General features: G+C 45.3%; 1 protein-coding gene across 4 annotated transcripts in view; it reads right to left on the bottom strand.

Annotated features, from left to right (window-relative positions):
• Nucleotides 1-11603: 11603 nt before the first annotated feature.
• Nucleotides 11604-20894, bottom strand: part of LOC110529278 (choline/ethanolamine transporter flvcr2b) — a 52557-nt gene continuing 43266 nt past the window's right edge. For 2 of the 4 annotated variants that reach the window (XM_036984601.2, XM_090242443.1), the window contains 3 exons: nucleotides 17769-17824; nucleotides 15234-15386; nucleotides 11604-13782 (listed from right to left, as the gene is read on the bottom strand). In XM_036984601.2, coding sequence (XP_036840496.1) covers nucleotides 15294-15386; nucleotides 17769-17824 — 149 coding nt within the window. In that variant the 3' untranslated portion in view covers nucleotides 11604-13782; nucleotides 15234-15293. The remainder of the gene's footprint in view (nucleotides 13783-15233; nucleotides 15387-17768; nucleotides 17825-20894) is intronic. The other 2 variants (XM_036984602.2, XM_090242444.1) reach the window with 1 other exon arrangement.

Genomic DNA, 20894 nt, shown 5'->3' with positions numbered 1-20894 from the left:
GGTCTAACAGGACCTCCTCATCACCCTGCTGGTCTAACAGAGCCTCATCATCACCCTGCAGGACCTCCTCATCACCCTGCTGGTCTAACAGGACCTCCTCATCACCCTGCTGGTCTAACAGGGCCTCCTCATCACCCTGCAGGACCTCCTCATCACCCTGCTGGTCTAACAGGACCTCCTCATCACCCTGCAGAACCTCCTCATCACCCTGCTGGTCTAACAGGACCTCCTCATCACCCTGCTGGTTTAACAGGACCTCCTCATCACCCTGGCATCTTCATCACCCTGCTGGTTTGACAGGACCTCCTCATCACTGTGATGGTCTAACAGGACCTCCTCATCACCCTGCTGGTCTAACAGAGCCTCATCATCACCCTGCAGGACCTCCTCATCACCCTGCTGGTCTAACAGGACCTCCTCATCACCCTGCTGGTCTAACAGGGCCTCCTCATCACCCTGCAGGACCTCCTCATCACCCTGCTGGTTTAACAGGACCTCCTCATCACCCTGCAGGACCTCCTTATCACCCTGCTGGTCTAACAGGACCTCCTCATCACCCTGCTGGTTTAACAGTACCTCCTCATCACCCTGCAGGACCTCCTCATCACCCTGCATGTTTGACAGGACCTCCTCATCACCCTGCTGGTTTAACAGGGCATCCTCATCACCCTGCTGGTTTAACAGGGCCTCCTCATCACCCTGCTGGTTTAACAGGACCTCCTCATCAACCTGGCCTCCTCATCACCTTGGCCTCCTCGTCACCCTGTTGGTCTAACAGGACCTCCTCATCACCCTGCTGGTCTAACAGGGCCTCCTCATCACCCTGGCCTCCTCATCACCCTGCTGGTCTAACAGGGCCTCCTCATCACCCTAACCTCCTCGTCACAGTGCTGGTTTAACAGGACCTCCTCAACACCCTGACCTCCTCATCACCCTGGCCTCCTCATCACCCTGCTGGTTTAACAGGACCTCTTCATCACCCTGGCCTCCTCATCACCCTGCTGGTCTAACAGGACCTCCTCCTCACCCTGCTGGTTTAACAGGACCTCCTCATCAACCTGGCCTCCTCATCACCTTGGCCTCCTCGTCACCCTGCTGGTTTAACAGGACCTCCTCATCACCCTGCTGGTTTAACAGGACCTCTTCATCACCCTGGCCTCCTCATCACCCTATTGGTCTAACAGAACCTCCTCATCACCCTGCAGGACCTCCTTATCACCAGGCTGGTCTAACAGGACCTCCTCATCACCCTGGCCTCCCCATCACCCTGCTGGTTTAACAGGACCTCCTGATCATCCTGGCATCCTCATCACCCTGCTGGTTTAACAGGGCATCCTCATCACCCTGCTGGTTTAACAGGGCCTCATCACCCTGATGGTTTAACAGGACCTCCTCATCACCCTGCTGGTTTAGCAGGGCGTCCTCATCACCCTGCTGGTCTAACAAGACCTCCTCATCACCCTGCTGGTCTAACAGGGCCTCCTCATCACCCTGGCCTCCTCATCAGCCTGCTGGTTTAACAGGACCTCCTCAACACCCTGACCTCCTCATCACACTGGCCTCCTCATCACCCTGCTGGTTTAACAGGACCTCCTCATCACTCTGGCCTCCTCATCGCCCTGCTGGTCTAACAGGACCTCCTCCTCACCCTGCTGATTTAAAAGGACCTCCTCATCAACCTGGCCTCCTCATCACCTTGGCCTCCTCATCACCCTGCTGGTTTAACAGGACCTCCTCATCACCCTGCTGGTTTAACAGGACCTCCTCATCACCCTGCTGGTTTAACAGGACCTCCTCATCACCCTGCTGGTTTAACAGGGCCTCCTCATCAGCCTGCTGGTTTAACAGGACCTCCTCATCACCCTGCTGTTCTAACAGGACCTCCTCATCACCCTGCTGGTTTAACAGGACCTCCTCATCACCCTGCTGGTAAAATTCCCCCTGTCGCCATGGGGACTTAACTCACACGATTCAACGCCCCGCCAAAGCCATCCCTAACCCTCTCACACAACACACACCCATGAAAAGGATTAACATGGTCAACATCTGTACTATATAGACAGAGTTAAACGTGGTCAACATCTATACTATATAGACAGAGTTAAACATGGTCAACATCTATACTATATAGACAGAGTTAAACATGCAGTACATGGAGCAGGTTCATCTGGTACCTCAACGGGTCTTCAGTCTGGGGGCTGTAGGACTGCCGCACCTACTGCTCTCTTCCCAAGCCCCACAGACGTCCTGCTCTGAGAATCTGATAGCACGGTCAGCTTTGAAACCTGGAGAAACCTGGAGAAATCATCTCTGCAGGTATAGGACGTGTCACAAATGGCACTGTATTCCCTACATAGTGCACTACATGTTAGCAGAGCCCTATGGGCCCTGGTTGAAAGTAGTGCACTACATGTGACCACTGTCCATAGGGCCCTGGTTGAAAGTAGTGCACTACGTAGGGAATAGGGTGCCATTTGGGATGCACTTATAGGCCAGACACTCGCTTGATTTTTACAACAAAATGGGGTAGTTAAATCAAAAGGTGCTTTTCTGAAAAACTTCTTTCAGAAACATCTCTCTGTCTCTCACTGTAAAGTGTGTACTGTCTCTCACTGTAAAGTGTGTACTGTCTCTCACTGTAAAGTGTGTACTGTCTCTCACTGTAAAGTGCATACTGTCTCTCACTGTAAAGTGTGTACTGTCTCTCACTGTAAAGTGCGTACTGTCTCTCACTGTAAAATGTGTACTGTCTCTCACTGTAAAGTGCGTACTGTATCTCACTGTAAAGTGTGTGCTGTCTCTCACTGTAAAGTGTGTACTGTCTCTCACTGTAAAGTGCATACTGTCTCTCACTGTAAAATGTGTACTGTCTCTTACTGTAAAGTGTGTACTGTCTCTCACTGTAAAGTGTGTACTGTCTCTCACTGTAAAGTGTGTAATGTCTGTCACTGTAAAGTGCATACTGTCTCTCACTGTAAAGTGTGTACTGTCTCTTACTGTAAAGTGTGTACTGTCTCTCACTGTAAAGTGTGTACTCTCTCTCACTGTAGTGTACTGTCTCTCACTGTAAAGTGTGCACTGTCTCTCACTGTAAAGTGCATACTGTCTGTCACTGTAAAGTGTGTACTGTCTCTCACTGTAAAATGTGTACTGTCTCTCACTGTAAAGTGTGTACTGTCTCACTGTAAAATGTGTACTGTCTCTCACTGTAAAGTGTGTACTCTCTCTCACTGTAACGTGTGTACTGTCTCTCACTGTAACGTGTGTACTGTCTCTCACTGTAACGTGTGTACTGTCTCTCACTGTAAAGTGCATACTGTCTCTCACTGTAAAGTGCGTACTGTCTCTCACTGTAAAGTGTGTACTGTCTCTCACTGTAAAGTGTGTACTGTCTCTCACTGTAAAGTGTGTACTCTCTCACTGTAAAGTGTGTACTCTCTCACTGTAAAGTGTGTACTGTCTCTCACTGTAAAGTGAGTACTGTCTCTCACTGTAAAGTGTGTACTGTCTCTCACTGTAAAGTGTGCACTGTCTCTCACTGTAAAGTGTGCACTGTCTCTCACTGTAAAGTGTGTACTGTAGGAACAGTGATAAGGATGGGGTGATATCTGTGTCCCAGTTCAGTATAGTGATATCTGTGTCCCTGTTCAGTATGGGGTGATATCTGTGTCCCTGTTCAGTATAGTGATATCTGTGTCCCTGTTCAGCATGGGGTGATATATGTGTCCCTGTTCAGTATAGTGATATCTGTGTCCCTGTTCAGCATGGGGTGATATATGTGTCCCTGTTCAGTATAGTGATATCTGTGTCCCTGTTCAGTATGGGGTGATATCTGTGTCCCTGTTCAGTATGGGGTGATATCTGTGTCCCTGTTCAGTATGGGGTGATATCTGTGTCCCTGTTCAGTATGGGGTGATATCTGTGTCCCTGTTCAGTATGGGTTGATATCTGTGTCCCTGTTCAGTATGGGGTGATATCTGTGTCCCAGTTCAGTATGGGGTGATATCTGTGTCCCTGTTCAGTATAGTGATATCTGTGTCCCTGTTCAGTATAGTGATATCTGTGTCCCTGTTCAGTATAGTGATATCTGTGTCCCTGTTCAGTATAGTGATATCTGTGTCCCTGTTCAGTATAGTGATATCTGTGTCCCAGTTCAGTATGGGGTGATATCTGTGTCCCTGTTCAGTATGGGGTGTTATCTGTGTCCCTGTTCAGTATGGTGATATCTGTGTCCCTGTTCAGTATGGTGATATCTGTGTCCCTGTTCAGTATGGTGATATCGGTGTCCCTGTTCAGTATGGGGTGATATCTGTGTCCCTGTTCAGTATGGGGTGATATCTGTGTCCCTGTTCAGTATGGGGTGATATCTGTGTCCCTGTTCAGTATGGTGATATCTGTGTCCCTGTTCAGTATGGTGATATCTGTGTCCCTGTTCAGTATGGTGATATCTGTGTCCCTGTTCAGTATGGGGTGATATCTGTGTCCCTGTTCAGTATGGAGTGATATCTTTGTCCCTGTTCAGTCTGGTTAGATGGGGGTCATGGGGGATAAGAGTCTTATATATATCACATCTTATATAAGCCAGCCTATAACCTCCTGTTTCCATCACGCCTGTACAGAGTACACACTGAACTAATCGTTTAATGGAGGGGTCGACCAACCAACCAATCTCTAGATGTGTGTGTGTGTGTGTGTGTGTGTGTGTGACACAACACAGCCCTTGTTTCCATAGCGTCTGGACAGGATGCAGCCTCCACAAATCATTTAATGGAGGGACGGAGCCACAGACCAATATCTAGATGGGTGGGAGTTAGCGCCACACTAAAAGCCAAAACAGCCGGAGGCACACTTCTTCCACCGTTTAGAGATGTAGCGTAGCCGCTGGAGGCTACCTTCTTGCCCCGTTTGGAGATGTAGCGTAGCCGCTGGAGGCTACCTTCTTGCCCCGTTTGGAGATGTAGCGTAGCCGCTGGAGGCTACCTTCTTGCCCCGTTTAGAGATGTAGCGTAGCCGCTGGAGGATACCTTCTTGCCCCGTTTAGAGATGTAGCGTAGCCGCCAGACGCTACCTTCTTGCCCCGTTTAGAGATGTAGCGTAGCCGCCAGACGCTACCTTCTTGCCCCGTTTAGAGATGTAGCGTAGCCGCTGGAGGATACCTTCTTGCCCCGTTTCCTCTCACCATAAAATAAATAATTGTTTCAATGAGCACTTCGTATCATCTGGTAGGCTGTTTGATTCAGTGTCCTCTGTCTCTGTACAACCCTGTGTGAATGAACCAGTGAGAGCTAGTCAAACTTTTAGCTTTTTGCCATTCTCAGTACAGGTGGTGCATAAAAGCCCTGAAATCCTTAGATCAGAGAAAGCCTGCAGGTCCTGATCTTTTGGATCCCTGCTTTTTAAATCTGGCAGCTGATTTCATAGCTGAACCACTTACATCTCTGTTCAATCTAACCCTGGAATGTAATGAAATTCCAAAGATCTGGAAATCAACATTTGTCCTACCACTTTTAAAAGGGGGGAGATCCAACTCTTTAAATAATTATAGGCCAATCTCAAAGCTGTCACCCCTGGTGAAAATACTTGAAACCCTTGTAAGTGAACAGCTAAAATAGGTTTTATTTACTAACTCTATTTTTATCAATGTACCAATCGGGCTTCAGGAAGAAGCATAGCACAATTACAGCAGCCATGAAGGTTTTAAATGATATCACTGTAGCCCTTGACAAAAAACACCACTGTGTCTCACTTTTTATTTATCTCTCTAAGGCTTTTGATACAGTTGATCATGCTATACTAAGGCAGAGATTGTCGAGTGTAGGTCTTTCAGAGAATGCAGTTGCATGGTTTGCTAACTATCTGTCTGATAGAACTCAGTGCACTCAATTTGATGGACTTATGTCTGTTAAATTGTCTGTCTTGAATGGTGTGCCCCAAGGCTCTGTACTTGGTCCTCTCTTATTCACTATTTATATAAATGATTTGGACAAAAATGTCCAAAATGCACATCTTCATTTTTATGCTGATGATACTGTTATTTACTGTTGCGCCTCGTCTCTTACAAAAGCTTTCCAGAATTTGCAAACTGCTTTTTATACTGTTCAACATACCTTGTGTCAATTGAAGCTTATCCTCAATACTGACAAAACTAAACTAATGGTGTTTTCTAATGCAAGAATTAAACCTCTGAATACTTCACCTATTACTACCTGTCTGGGCAAGGAGATTGAGGTTGTAACCTCATTTAAATATCTTAATTTTAATTGATGATGGCCTCTCTTTTAAATTGCATATTCAACAACTTACAAAAAAATTTAAGCTGAAATTGAGATTTTATTTTAGGAATAAGGCCTGTTTTTCTTTTGAAGCCAGAAGGAGGCTAGAATCAGCTACATTTATGCCTTTACTAGACTATGGGGATATTTTATATATGAATGCTTCCGCTCAGTGTTTGAGATCAATTGACACTCTTTACCATGGCACTTTGAGATTTATTTTAAACTGTAAAACCCTTACGCACCACTGCACTTTGTATACCAGGGTTGGCTGGCCTTCTCTAGTCACTCGTAGACTCAGTCATTTGTATGCTTTTATTTACAAAACCATTTTGGGTTTACTACCTTTTTATTTGTGCATTTTTATTGTTCAGAAATGTGGTGGGTCGTCTCTTCGTTCGCTGGACTTTATCCTGCTAAGTGTTACAAATGTCCCAACTGAATTTGGTAAAAGGGCTTTTATGTCCTCTGCGCCATCGTCTTGGAACGCCTTACAAAATACTTTTAAACTGGAAGAACTTGTCCCGATTGGTGTTTTTAAATCACTGATGAAGGATCTTGAGGCTGATTCCCTGACCTGTCAATATTTTTAATTAGCTGTTTTATCATTTTGTTATACTCTTGTGAATTCTATGGTTTTTACTAGATTACTTGTAGTTTTTCATGTTGTCTGTCTGTAATTTTTTTGTAATGACTTGGTGCTGCCCATCTTGGCCAGGGCGCTCTTGAAAAAGAGATTTTAATCTCAATGAGCCCTTCCTGGTTAAATTAAGGTTAAGTAAAACCGGCATGTGGTAAGCCTCGCCACAACGCTGGAACAAGTTCTGCCCCAACTGCAGTAGCCAATCAAGCGACAACTTACAGGAGAGAAGAACACTTAAAGCCACAAGCTGGAGTTTGTGTTTCAACCCAATGACTCTCAACACACGAGACGACTGGTTTGGCTTTAGACGCACAATCTGGGATGTTTCATTTGAGAGTGGCAGCATTTCTCCAGCCCAATCTCAGTTTAGTTGTCGGTGGCTGTGGAGAAATATAACCACACTTGAATGAAATATCCCAGATTGTGCCTTTAAAGCCACCCATCTCGTCTCGTGTGTTGAGCGTTTTCCATTCAAACGTTCACGAGACATCTTGGTGTTATTAGACCCACAGCTTGTTTGAGAGACAGGGACAGTCAGATACCACGTGGCTTCTCAACTTAACACTGTCATAACGGAAAACACACCACATGAGAAGCAGCGTCTGGCGGATAGGGTAAGTGGTACCCTATCCACTATATAGTGCACTAGTTTTACCAAGAGCCCTATGGACCATGGTTAAAGTAGTGCCCTAGTTTTACTAACAGCCCTATAGACCATGGTTAAAGTAGTGCACTAGTTTTACTAACAGCCCTATGGACCCTGGTTAAAGTAGTGCACTAGTTTTACTAACAGCCCTATGGACCTTGGTTAAAGTAGTGCACTAGTTTTACTAACAGCCCTATAGACCATGGTTAAAGTAGTGCACTAGTTTTACTAACAGCCCTATGGACCCTGGTTAAAGTAGTGCACTAGTTTTACTAACAGCCCTATGGACCTTGGTTAAAGTAGTGCACTAGTTTTACTAACAGCCCTATGGGCCCTGGTTAAAGTAGTGCACTAGTTTTACTAACAGCCCTATGGGCCCTGGTTAAAGTAGTGCACTAGTGTTACTAACAGCCCTATGGACCCTGGCCAAGGTAGTGCACTAGTTTTACTAACAGCCCTATGGACCTTGGTTAAAGTAGTGCACTAGTTTTACTAACAGCCCTATGGACCCTGGTTAAAGAAGTGCACTAGTTTTACTAACAGCCCTATGGACCCTGGCCAAAGTAGTGCACTAGTTTTACTAACAGCCCTATGGGCCCTGGTTAAAGTAGTGCACTAGTTTTACTAACAGCCCTATGGACCCTGGCCAAAGTAGTGCACTAGTTTTACTAACAGCCCTATGGACCCTGGTTAAAGTAGTGCACTAGTTTTACTAACAACCCTATGGACCCTGGTTAAAGTAGTGCACTAGTTTTACTAACAACCCTGTGGACCCTGGTTAAAGTAGTGCACTAGTTTTACTAACAGCCCTATGGACCCTGGCCAAAGTAGTGCACTAGTTTTACTAACAGCCCTATGGACCCTGGTTAAAGTAGTGCACTAGTTTTACTAACAACCCTGTGGACCCTGGCCAAAGTAGTGCACTAGTTTTACTAACAGCCCTATGGACCCTGGCCAAAGTAGTGCACTAGTTTTACTAACAGCCCTATGGACCCTGGTTAAAGTAGTGCACTAGTTTTACTAACAACCCTGTGGACCCTGGTTAAAGTAGTGCACTAGTTTTACTAACAGCCCTATGGACCCTGGTTAAAGTAGTGCACTAGTTTTACTAACAGCCCTATGGACCCTGGCCAAAGTAGTGCACTAGTTTTACTAACAGCCCTATGGACCCTGGTTAAAGTAGTGCACTAGTTTTACTAACAACCCTGTGGACCCTGGTTAAAGTAGTGCACTAGTTTTACTAACAGCCCTATGGACCCTGGTTAAAGTAGTGCACTAGTTTTACTAACAACCCTATGGACCCTGGTCAACGTAGTGCAACATGCAGGGAAAGGGTGGGCAAATCCAGTCCTCGAGTGCCTGATTGGTGTCACAGTTTTACCCCCAGCCTCAGCTGACACACCTGACTCCAATAATCACCTAATCACCTGAATCTTCAGTTATAGAATACAATGTCATTAATCCGTTGTGTTTACTAAGGGATGGAGAAAAGGTGTGTCACCAACCAGACCCTGGAGGACTGGAGTTGCCCGCCCCTGATGTAGAGGGTAGAGTATCACTCGATACACCTTGTGGCTTCAGTGGCTTAACGCTGCCATTCTGGAAGACAGACCACATGAAGTTGCCCAACAGATGGAAGCTATAATAGACTTGGAGGATGGACTAGAAGATGTAAAAGGGGGAGGGGAGGGGGGGAGGGGGGTGCTCTACTAGGTCCAACACGACACAGAGAGTCTACACGACACAGAGAGTCTACATTTCAATCAGCTCTCGTAACAAAATGGTTGATATCATAGTTTAGTTGAACCCTTTTGGCATGAAATGCTTGAGGTCCTGAGTACCTGTGATGTTTTTGTTGGTGGGGTTATTTTCTCAATACTGTACTGAATTACAACCCGTTCACACACACAGAGTGTAGGTTGAATGATAGAACAACGGTACATCGTTGAGATAATAAGGAAAACCTTTGATGAGACCAGCTGGCAAAGCTTTGTTTCTCAATAAAGGGTACCTGCATTCAACAGCGCTGTTGATGAGAAACCACTCTCTCTCTCTCTCTCCATCTCCGTCTGTCTCTCTCTCTCTCTCTCTGTCTCACTCTCCGTCTCCATCTCTCTCAGTCTCTCTCTCCGTCTATCTCCATCTCTCTCTCCATCTCTCTCTCTCTCCATCTATCTCTCTCTCTCTTTTGTATCATCATGTCTTAACTGTGTAGCAGCACCGCCCCCTGGCTCAGAACATTCAGTCTACATGACCAACATTGTGTTGAGATTTTACATTTCTAATCATTAATTAAGGGTGACGGGTAGCGGTTAAGAGCGCGTTGGGGGCAGTAACCCGAAAGGTTGCTTCAAATCTCCAAAACGACCAATTGGAAAAAACCCGCCGATGAGCCTTTGAGCAAGGTACCTAGCTCGAAATACCTCCAGGTTCAGACCCTGGCCATGACCCCACTCTCCGAGGATGTCTCAGAGCGGGAGATGTAAATACAATACAACGTGTCCATTATGTGTGATTCACATGTACACATCCACCTACTGTGTATAATTTATTCATCCCCTCGGTCTCCTCCTTCTCTCTGGACACCTCTTTCCCTTCCTCTCAGTCCCACTTTCTCCTCTTCCCTACCTCTGTCTTCCCCTCATTATTTTCCCCTCCCTCCCTAGTAGTGAGTGCCGTGTGGTGAGTGATGTGTAGTGAGTGATGTGTAGTGAGTGCCGTGTAGTGAGTGATGTGTAGTGAGTGATGTGTATAGTGTGTGCCGTGTAGTGAGTGCCGTGTAGTGAGTGATGTGTAGTGAGTGCCATGTAGTGAGTGGTGTGTAGTGAGTGCCGTGTAGTGAGTGCCATGTAGTGAGTGGTGTGTAGTGAGTGCCGTGTAGTGAGTGGTGTGTAGTGAGTGCCGTGTAGTGAGTGGTGTGTAGTGTGCCGTGTAGTGAGTGATGTGTAGTGAGTGCCATGTAGTGAGTGGTGTGTAATGAGTGGTGTGTAGTGAGTGGTGTGTAGTGTGCCTTGTAGTGAGTGGTGTGTAGTGTGCCGTGTAGTGAGTGATGTGTAGTGAGTGCCGTGTAGTGAGTGATGTGTAGTGAGTGCCGTGTAGTGAGTGCCGTGTAGTGAGTGATGTGTAGTGAGTGCCGTGTAGTGAGTGATGTGTAGTGAGTGCCGTGTAGTGAGTGATGTGTAGTGAGTGATGTGTAGTGAGTGATGTGTAGTGAGTGCCGTGTAGTGAGTGATGTGTAGTGAGTGATGTGTAGTGAGTGCCGTGTAGTGAGTGATGTGTAGTGAGTGCCGTGTAGTGAGTGCCGTGTAATGAGTGATGTGTAGTGAGTGCCGTGTAGTGAGTGCCGTGTAGTGTGTGCCGTGTAGTGTGTGTACATTACAGTACAGCCCTTAACCAGCACCATCCATGCCACTGTTTGAGCAGGCAACACAGAGCTCCGTCATGCTCTGCGCCATGCCAGTCCAGGCCCTCCACCACGTGGCTCCTCTCCCAGGGTAAATCGTTTATTTTTGTGTGTGTGACAGGGGTGCCGATATGTGAGAAGAGCCAAAATAGAGATGGAATCAGTCCTGAGGCGGCTGGACTTAACCATCACGCAACACTGCACAAATCAGATGAGCGCAACGCCATTGAAATCATATGCTGCCAGTTGACATCAACTTCCTCCACACCCATAGCGTCTCTCCCGTCAAGTCACTGCACTGTGGACGATGATGTCAAACGCTCACAACTACCCTCGCCTGACTTACTGCACGATGTCAGTGATGTGGTTTTATCATAGGCCCATGCTGCCTGGAGGAGAAAAAAACAACAAAATATTGGTTCATAGAATTCTTGACAAATGTCGCCACCTAGTGTTTATGGAGGTAGGTGCGCTCTGTAAAAGGGCCAGTCTGACAGTGGGCATGCTATGCTAGCCGGATGTGACGTCATCTATGAGGTAGTTGTGCTCTGTAAAAGGGCCAGTCTGACAGTGGGCATGCTATGCTAGCAGGATGTGATGAGGAAAACAAGTTAGATTCAACATTGAAAATCGCTCAAATACCTTTAGAAAACCATTCTTTATTTCAACAAAACAGACCTGTTTGTTAAATAGATGTGACATTTACAGAACAACATGGACTGTTATACACAACTATAAATCTGTGTTTCTAGAAATGTGACGGGGAGGGAAATCACTTTATACAGGTACAGATTCAATACATTTTTCAAATTAACTGCCAATATGACAACATTCCATTCAAACAATGCAGTCAATCCACAGCCTGTCTCAAAAAAATTGTAAATGCAACAAGTATTGACATGGTATCATTGGATACATTCTTCAAATAGTGTTTGTGCCACTGCTGTTATTATCGTGTCAATATTGCATTAATAGTTTATGATAAGATTGGAGAAGTGGTACAGGTACAGATACAGGTAGTATAAAATTATCTTACAAAAATACTCTACCCTTTATTAGAGTGACACGACAACATAACGCACCTTCCCAGCTGTTTTTTTATTACGTCATCAATTGCTCATTTTACAATCAAATCAGTATTTGTAAAAAAAATTCCTCCGAGATATTTGTGCATTCTTTCAAAGATTAATAAAAAAAAAAACAAGTTAACGACAAAAGATTAGCAAAAACAATCAGCCTCAATGGCTACCTATTGAAAACTGATGTCACACGTCTTTGTTTTAGTAATGCTTCCATGCAACTGAAACCTTAAAAAGGACAAGTTTGCTTCATTTTTTTACAACTAGTCTATTTTCTTACATTTGTTTTTGAGAAAATTACCCACACCTGCGATTCACTTCCTCGTTGTGTAGTACGTGGGGTGGGGGGGGCTCTGAAAAAAAACAACCAACACGCTCCAAAAACGTCCTTTTAGAAATGGAAAACGCGCTCAGTATAGAGCTGACGGTCTTTACACGTGACATTGTGTCCTTCCCGAACTTTATCCGCAAACGTTATATTCCATTTCGTGCAACTCAAGCCATTTCCCCCATCCAGCTGTTCCATTCTCTGTATAGTCAGTCTGCTGCTAGAATGAACAAAGAAGAAGTGACGCTTCAGTCGCTACAAAAGTAAATATAAATGTATTGGATAAAAGTTCAGAATGACACAATTTCATCGTTACAACGTCTATCGATTTCTAAAAAGACGCATTTTGATGTTTTTGGCACATTTGTTGTTTTTTTCCCCCCCAGAGCCCCCTTACTGCACAACGAGGATTGGGGTTAGTAAAAAAATATATAAAATAAAAAAAATAGTGTCTGGATCCTCAAAACTTTGGATTTGGTCTTTTAAAAAAAAGCTAAATGATACTTTGAGGCTAGCACCCCCGCCTTTTGCCCTCAGAAACGCCTCAAATTCTTCGGGACATGGATTCTACAAGGTGTTGAAAGCGTTCCACAGGGATGCTGGTCCATGTTGACTCTACAAGGTGTTGAAAGCATTCCACAGGGATGCTGGCCCATGGTGACTCCAACGCTTCCCACAGTTGTGTCAAGTTGGCTGGATGTCCTTTGGGTGGAGGACCATTCATGACACACACAGGAAACTGTTGAGCTTGGAAAAAACCCAGCAGCATTGCAGTTCTTGACACAAACCGGTACACCTGCCATCTACTATCATACGCTGTTCAAAGGCACATAAATCGTTTGTCTTGCCCATTCACCTTTTGAATGGCACACATACACAGTCCATGTCTCCATTGTCTCAAAGCTTATCAATTGTCACAAGGCTTTAAAATCCTTCTTTAACCCATCTCCTCCCCTTCATCTACACTGATTGAAATGGATTTAACAAGTGACATCAATAAGGCATCATATCTTTCACATGGGTCAGTCGGTCATGGAAAGAGCAGGTGTTAATGTTTTCTATACTCAGTGTATACTGTAGAACGACAGTATTATTTGTGCTAATTTTGGACAGTAAACATTTTGTAGATTAGATATGGCACATCTAGAAATTATATATCTAGAAATTATACAGAAATAATATTTGTTGTTGCATAAATATTGGATGTCTTTTTGGACAGTGTTAAAGGGAAGTGGTCGTAAACACTTCCTGATTGTGCTCCTCCCCTAAACTTCACATTCCACAGGGTGGGAGATGCTGGTGATTTAATGTGTGTGTGTGTGTGTCTCCAGCAGCTCGTCCGTCTCTAAAACCTTGTTCCTTCGAGGACTGCGGAGGCAGGGAGGTTCCCGTCATCGGGATCTGAAGGGACCTGTCAATCAAAACAATTTGTCAATCACGTTCCAGCTTAAGACGATGGGTTGCAAAGTTCTTTCCTAACATTTCCAGGTTTTCCATAAATCCTGCTCATTTCCTGCTGATTCCAGGAATCTTACAACCAGGATTTATGGAAGCTGAACTTTTTTCCCCCCTCGAAACTAGAATTTTGCAACTAATATTATTACAAGAGCAAGTAGACCAACTGTTTTAGTATCCGTGGCAACATAACGGAAAAACTAAAATACCAATAAACATAATATGCTACATAAAATACAAGAATGTACACTGGGTGTACAAAACATTAGGAACACCGGCTCTTTCCATGACATAGACCAGGGGTATTCAACTCACCCTACGAGGTGACGGTTTTCTATCCTACCTAATAATTAATTGCACACACCTGGTGTCTCAGGTCTAAAATCCAGTCCCTGATTAACAGGGGAACAATGGAAGAAAAAAAATGCTATGGAACTGAGTTCCAGAGATTAGACTGAGGGACATAGACTGACCAGGTGAATCCAGGTGAAAGCTAGGATCCCTTGTGTTAAATCCACTTCAAAATCAGTGTAGATGAAGGGGAGGAGACGGGGTTAAAGAAGGATTTTAAAGCCTCGAGACAAATGGGACATGGGCTGTCTATGTGTGCCATTCAGAAGGTGAATGGGGAAGACAAAATATTGAAGTGCCTTTGAACAGTGGTATGGTAGTAGGTGTCGGGAACACCGGTTTGAGTGTGTCAAGAAGTACAACTTAAGAACTGCAACTTGACACAACTGTGTGAAGCGTTGGAGTCAACATGGGCCAGCATCCCTGTGGAACGCTTTAGACACCTTGTAGAGCCCCATGACCTGATAAACTGAGGCTGTTCTGAGGACAAAAGGGGGTGCAACTCAATATTAGGATGGTGTTCTTAATGTTTTCTCCACTCAGTGTATTTATAGACCCAACTACACAAACATGAGTTACCACACACATCCTATTGTACTACAGAGATACTACATACATCCTATTATATACTAAAGAGATACTACACACATCCTATTATACTACAGAGATACTACATACAGGTGAAAAGATCAGAAGCTGTGCATGAATCATGGAATCTGGAGTGTGAGGTGGAAAGTGAAGATGGAAGGAAAAGAGGATTGAGATGTGAGGGGTAACGTTTTTTCCAGAAAGCTTCCTATCACTTTTAGCCAATTAGAAAAGACACATCTTAGTAATAAAAAAAATCTTCCAGGAAATCTCGACCCCTTTTTGGTCAAAAGTGAAAGAGGTTCAGATAAAAGAGGGAATCCTAACTTCCACTTGTTTATGCACGAATGTCAAAATGCAGAGACTGCATTCTAATCTGACTTAAACAGGAAGTTAGGATTCACCCCTAAGAGAATAGTGGACAGAGAAGCGTGTGGTGATTGTTGGTTCGGTTTGCTGTGCCCCTACCTTGGCTCGTCTGAGGTTCGAGCTAAGAGTGTAAGCGTTAGGGGGGGGGGGGGTTAGTGATCAAGTCTGAGAAGAATCAGAAGGGCTGTCCAGTCTCTTGATTAGAGCCGTGGCCCCGTAGCCCTGCTGCTGTCCAGAGAGCAGTCCGTCCTCCTGGAACAGACAGTCTTTATTTTTAATTGACCTTGATATTACGGTCAGGGGGGGGGTAGGAAAGTGCTGTGTTATCATCGCTGTCTAAAACCATATTTTCAGGACAAAGGAAAAGAGCATCCACGTTTGACCATTAATGAATATACATTTATGAAACTTCAGGATGTTATTTTGGAAAACGTTTTCCTTGGTTCTAGACTAGAGTCATGAAATGTTCCGATTACGTCGAGTTACTTTCAATACATTGTAACAATTTTAAAAAAAAAAAAAGGGGCCAAAATGGAGTTACAAGGTTTTCTTTCCCCCGAGAGTGACGTTATCTTATCTTAGTTTACCAGGTTTTCCTATTGAGGTTTAAAACACCTCTCAGATCTGCCCGTCCCAAACGGAACGCTTGTCTGAGGGGCCTGGGGGACAAAGGTCGAGAACGACGCTCTCTTCAACCTCTCAAAATCAGCCACAAGGTCTTGTCAATCGCCTTTGGTTAACACTGCTCTTTCTCATGGTTAACGGTCTCAAATATATCTGTCTATTGATACAATCTCTTTCTTGCTTTCTCTGACCTCCTGTTCCTGTCTCTTGCTTTCTCCTTTTTTTTTGAAAATCTCACAGCAACGTTACCAGTAGTGAGACAAGCACGTGATCATTAGGATTCAACATTCTGCGGTGTAACGGATTCAACATTCTGCGGTGCAACGGATTCAACATTCTGCGGTGCAACGGATTCAACATTCTGCGGTGCAACGGATTCAACATTCTGCGGTCCAACGGATTCAACATTCTGCGGTCCAACGGATTCAACATTCTGCGGTCCAACGGATTCAACATTCTGCGGTGTAACGGATTCAACATTCTGCAGTCCAACGGATTCAACATTCTGCAGTCCAACGGATTCAACATTCTGCAGTCCAACGGATTCAACATTCTGCGGTCCAACGGATTCAACATTCTGCGGTGTAACGGATTCAACATTCTGCGGTCCAACGGATTCAACATTCTGCGGTCCAACGGATTCAACATTCTGCGGTGTAACGGATTCAACATTCTGCGGTCCAACGGATTCAACATTCTGCGGTCCAACGGATTCAACATTCTGCGGTCCAACGGATTCAACATTCTGCGGTGTAACGGATTCAACATTCTGCGGTCCAACGGATTCAACATTCTGCGGTCCAACGGATTCAACATTCTGCGGTGCAACGGATTCAACATTCTGCGGTGCAACAGATTCAACATTCTGCGGTACAACGGATTCAACATTCTGCGGTCCAACGGATTCAACATTCTGCGGTCCAACGGATTCAACATTCTGCGGTGCAACGGATTCAACATTCTGCGGTGCAACGGATTCAACATTCTGCGGTGCAACGGATTCAACATTCTGCGGTGCAACGGATTCAACATTCTGCGGTGCAACGGATTCAACATTCTGCGGTGCAACGGATTCAACATTCTGCGGTGCAACGGATTCAATCTCAATAGAATTATCAAAAATAATAATGACAACTGACGATATTAGTTACTGGAGGTTAGTGTACAATGGAATCGGCATCGGTCTGTATGATCGACTCTTTCTCCAGAAGGAAGTCGTCAAATTTGACCTCAGGCAACAGTGGACATCAAAACACAGATAAAACAGACAGCATCAAACAGACAGACAGACAGACAGACAGACAGACAGAGACATCAAATAGACACAAACAGCATCAAAGACAGACAGCATCAAAGACAGGACATCAGACAGAAAAGAGGAGACAAGTTATTCTAGGAGCAGCATCAAAAGACTGTTAGGTGACTTTGGGAGCATGCTGCACACCAGAAATACTCAGCTGCGGATATCACACACACACACACGTTATGTTCCTAGGTCGTCATTGTAAATAATAATTTATTCTTAACTGACTTGCATAGTTAAATAATGGTTGAATAAAATAAAAATAAAGTTATTCTATCCTCGTATGGACCTAAAATTCATTTATATTCAAAATCCTATTTTCCCTAACCCTTAAACTTAACCCTTAACCCAACCCTTAACCCAACCCTTAAACTTAACCCTTGAACTTAACCTAACCCTTAACCCAACCCTTAACCCAACCCTTAACCCAACCCTTAACCCAACCCTTAACCCAACCCTTAACCCAACCCTTAACCCAACCCTTAACCCAACCCTTAACCCAACCCTTAACCCAACCCTTAACCCTTAACCCTAACCTAGTCTTTGTCCTCAAGGGGTTGTGGGAAATGTCCCCACAAGGTAGAACTTTCCTTCTTTTACTATCCTTGGACTTCAGGTCCCAACAAGGACAGAATAACCCCCCCCTCCCACCACACAAACAGAACCACCCACTGCCCTAAACCCCCTCCACATCTACCCATACTTACAGCTGCCTTGGCCAACTGGTTAGCCTTCTGTCTCTGCAGGTCTGACTTGATGAAGCCTGGAGAGACAGAACTACATGTTTTAGAAAGACGACATACTGTTTGCTAAACAAAATGTCAAGAATATTCCATTGCAAAAAGACAGTGAGGTACAGCTTCCACTAGGGGGCACCACTAACACAATGATAGACCATAATACAGTCTGAAGTCAGTTCCTAAATACTGCACAGTAGCCAGCTGGGCTGACCCACCTCATTAACATAATCATCTAGCCGAGCTCTCATGTAGGAGAACGTGGACTTCAGCCCTGGTCTGTAGTAGTCATTATGTACGTCTTTGTAACACAGTAGGCCTCTAGACTGGCCCTTAAATCTTATAGTCCCATCATTAACAGTCAGGTCAAAAGGTCCTCTAGAGTTGTCTCTCAGCCCTGGACTTCAGTAGCCAACGGCTACATCCCAAATGGCACCCTATTCCCTATATAGTGCACTACTTTTGACCAGAGTCCATACAGGTAGTGCACTACTATTCCCTATATAGTGCACTACTTTTGACCAGAATCCATACAGGTAGTGCACTACTATTCCCTATATAGTGCACTACTTTTGACCAGAGTCCATACAGGTAGTGCACGACTTTTGACCAGAGTCCATATAGGTAGTGCACGACTTTTGACCAGAGTCCATATAGGTAGTGCACTACGTAGGGAATAGGGTGCTATTTGGTACACACATTTATATATTTTTTTAAATTATTGGCACATTGTAACCTCCATTGGGAAGTTTATGGTGAAAATCAGAGGAGCTGGGTATTAACTCTCTCTCTCTCTGTCAGTTGAAGTACGGCCCTGAGATGGGCCTTCCCCACCGGGGGTTTCAATAGGGAAAACATACCCAGCACCTCAACACGCCATTTCTGCTACTGCTTGTAGTAAAACCTTCAAATTATACAGCTCGGATGTTACACAGTAACCACGGTAACCACGACGACATAAACACATTCTAAGACCTCGACCTGTTGCAGGAATAGATTATTGCTTCGTAACAAAACATGAACTACGGACTACACATAAACCCGAAGGAAAACATTCATTAAATGCAGTAAAAGTGCAGTAACTGCGTTTTTTTTTTGGGGGGGGGGGGGGGGGGGGGACGCAGTAATTACAGAATAACTGCTGTTATACGGCATTGTACTGCAGTTATACTGTTAATCTGCTAAAATTGTAATGATTCGCCTAGCTCCTCATGTCTTTTGCACACAATGTATACGGACTCTTTTTTTCTACTGTGTTATTGACTTGTTAATTGTTTACTCCATGTGTAACTCTGTGTTGTCGTCTGTTCACACTGCTATGCTTTATATCTTGGCCAGGTCGCAGTTGTAAATGAGAACTTGTTCTCAACTAGCCTCCCTGGTTAAATAAAGGTGAAGAAAAAAAAATACTGCACTCTGACTGAAATCATAAATTTTTTTTTTCGTAAAAAGGAAGTGATACCCTTTTCACTCAACTGAGCTGAGCTGTACAGTGCTGGCCTGGTTACACATCCACTATATAGTTGCTGGAACCATGTAGGAAAGGAACTATCAGAGCCAGCAGAAGGGTTCAGATCGGATTCGGCACCATAGTGTGAATAGGGTCTAGGTACATGAGCTTAGGCTCTTCTCACATTGACGAGAGTTAAGGAGATTTAGATTCTTGAGACATTCATAAAAATGTACATTTGCAAATTTCCTCCGAAGGTCACACACTTGCTAGACAGTTCCCCCCCCCCCCCCCCTCCAAGCAGGACAGTGTAAACAGAATTGTCTCGTTGAGCCAACACTCCTACAGTATAAATGGTAATAGCAGAGCAATGTTTTTGAAACATCTGAAATGTATAGACATTTTCCTTATTAGAGACTCGATTTATTTATTTCGTTTTTAAAAAATCTGATATTGCAGTACGGGAATCTTCATAACACCATTTATTTTAATGCAAAAGCGAGCATCAACTGCCCAGGGAATTAACAATGTAATGATTTGCATGATCTTTATGAAATTTAGCATGTTGGGTTCTAAGGTAGGCCGAAAAGCAATCGAACATTGGCTGACGTTAGCATTTAGCCAAGGTTGAAGATATACAGGTTAAGACAAAGTCGTCACTAATCTGGGACCAGCGCCGTTGCTAACTACCAGCGCCGTTGCTGACTACCAGCGCCGTTGCTGACTACCAGCGCCGTTGCTGACTACCAGCGCCGTTGCTGACTACCAGCGCCGTTGCTGACTACCAGCGCCGTTGCTGACTACCAGCGCCGTTGCTGACTACCAGCGCCGTTGCTAACTACCAGCGCCGTTGCTGACTACCAGCGCCGTTGCTAACTACCAGCGCCGTTGCTGACTACCAGCGCCGTTGCTGACTACCAGCGCCGTTGCTGACTACCAGCGCCGTTGCTGACTACCAGCGCCGTTGCTAACTACCAGCGCCGTTGCTGACTACCAGCGCCGTTGCTGACTACCAGCGCCGTTGCTGACTACCAGCGCCGTTGCTGACTACCAGCGCCGTTGCTGACTACCAGCGCCGTTGCTGACTACCAGCGCCGTTGCTAACTACCAGCGCCGTTGCTGACTACCAGCGCCGTTGCTGACTACCAGCGCCGTTGCTGACTACCAGCGCCGTTGCTGACTACCAGCGCCGTTGCTGACTACCAGCGCCGTTGCTGACTACCAGCGCCGTTGCTGACTACCAGCGCCGTTGCTGACTACCAGCGCCGTTGCTAACTACCAGCGCCGTTGCTGACTACCAGCGCCGTTGCTAACTACCAGCGCCGTTGCTGACTACCAGCGCCGTTGCTGACTACCAGCGCCGTTGCTGACTACCAGCGCCGTTGCTAACTACCAGCGCCGTTGCTGACTACCAGCGCCGTTGCTGACTACCAGCGCCGTTGCTGACTACCAGCGCCGTTGCTGACTACCAGCGCCGTTGCTGACTACCAGCGCCGTTGCTAACTACCAGCGCCGTTGCTGACTACCAGCGCCGTTGCTGACTACCAGCGCCGTTGCTGACTACCAGCGCCGTTGCTGACTACCAGCGCCGTTGCTGACTACCAGCGCCGTTGCTGACTACCAGCGCCGTTGCTAACTACCAGCGC

The sequence above is a fragment of the Oncorhynchus mykiss genome, chromosome 8, assembly GCF_057628025.1.
Source record: "Oncorhynchus mykiss isolate SJ-2025 chromosome 8, ASM5762802v1, whole genome shotgun sequence".
Classification (NCBI taxonomy): Eukaryota; Metazoa; Chordata; class Actinopteri; order Salmoniformes; family Salmonidae; genus Oncorhynchus; species Oncorhynchus mykiss.
The sequence above is the reverse complement of the archived record's forward strand: the minus strand, read 5'-3'. Positions and strand labels throughout refer to the sequence as shown.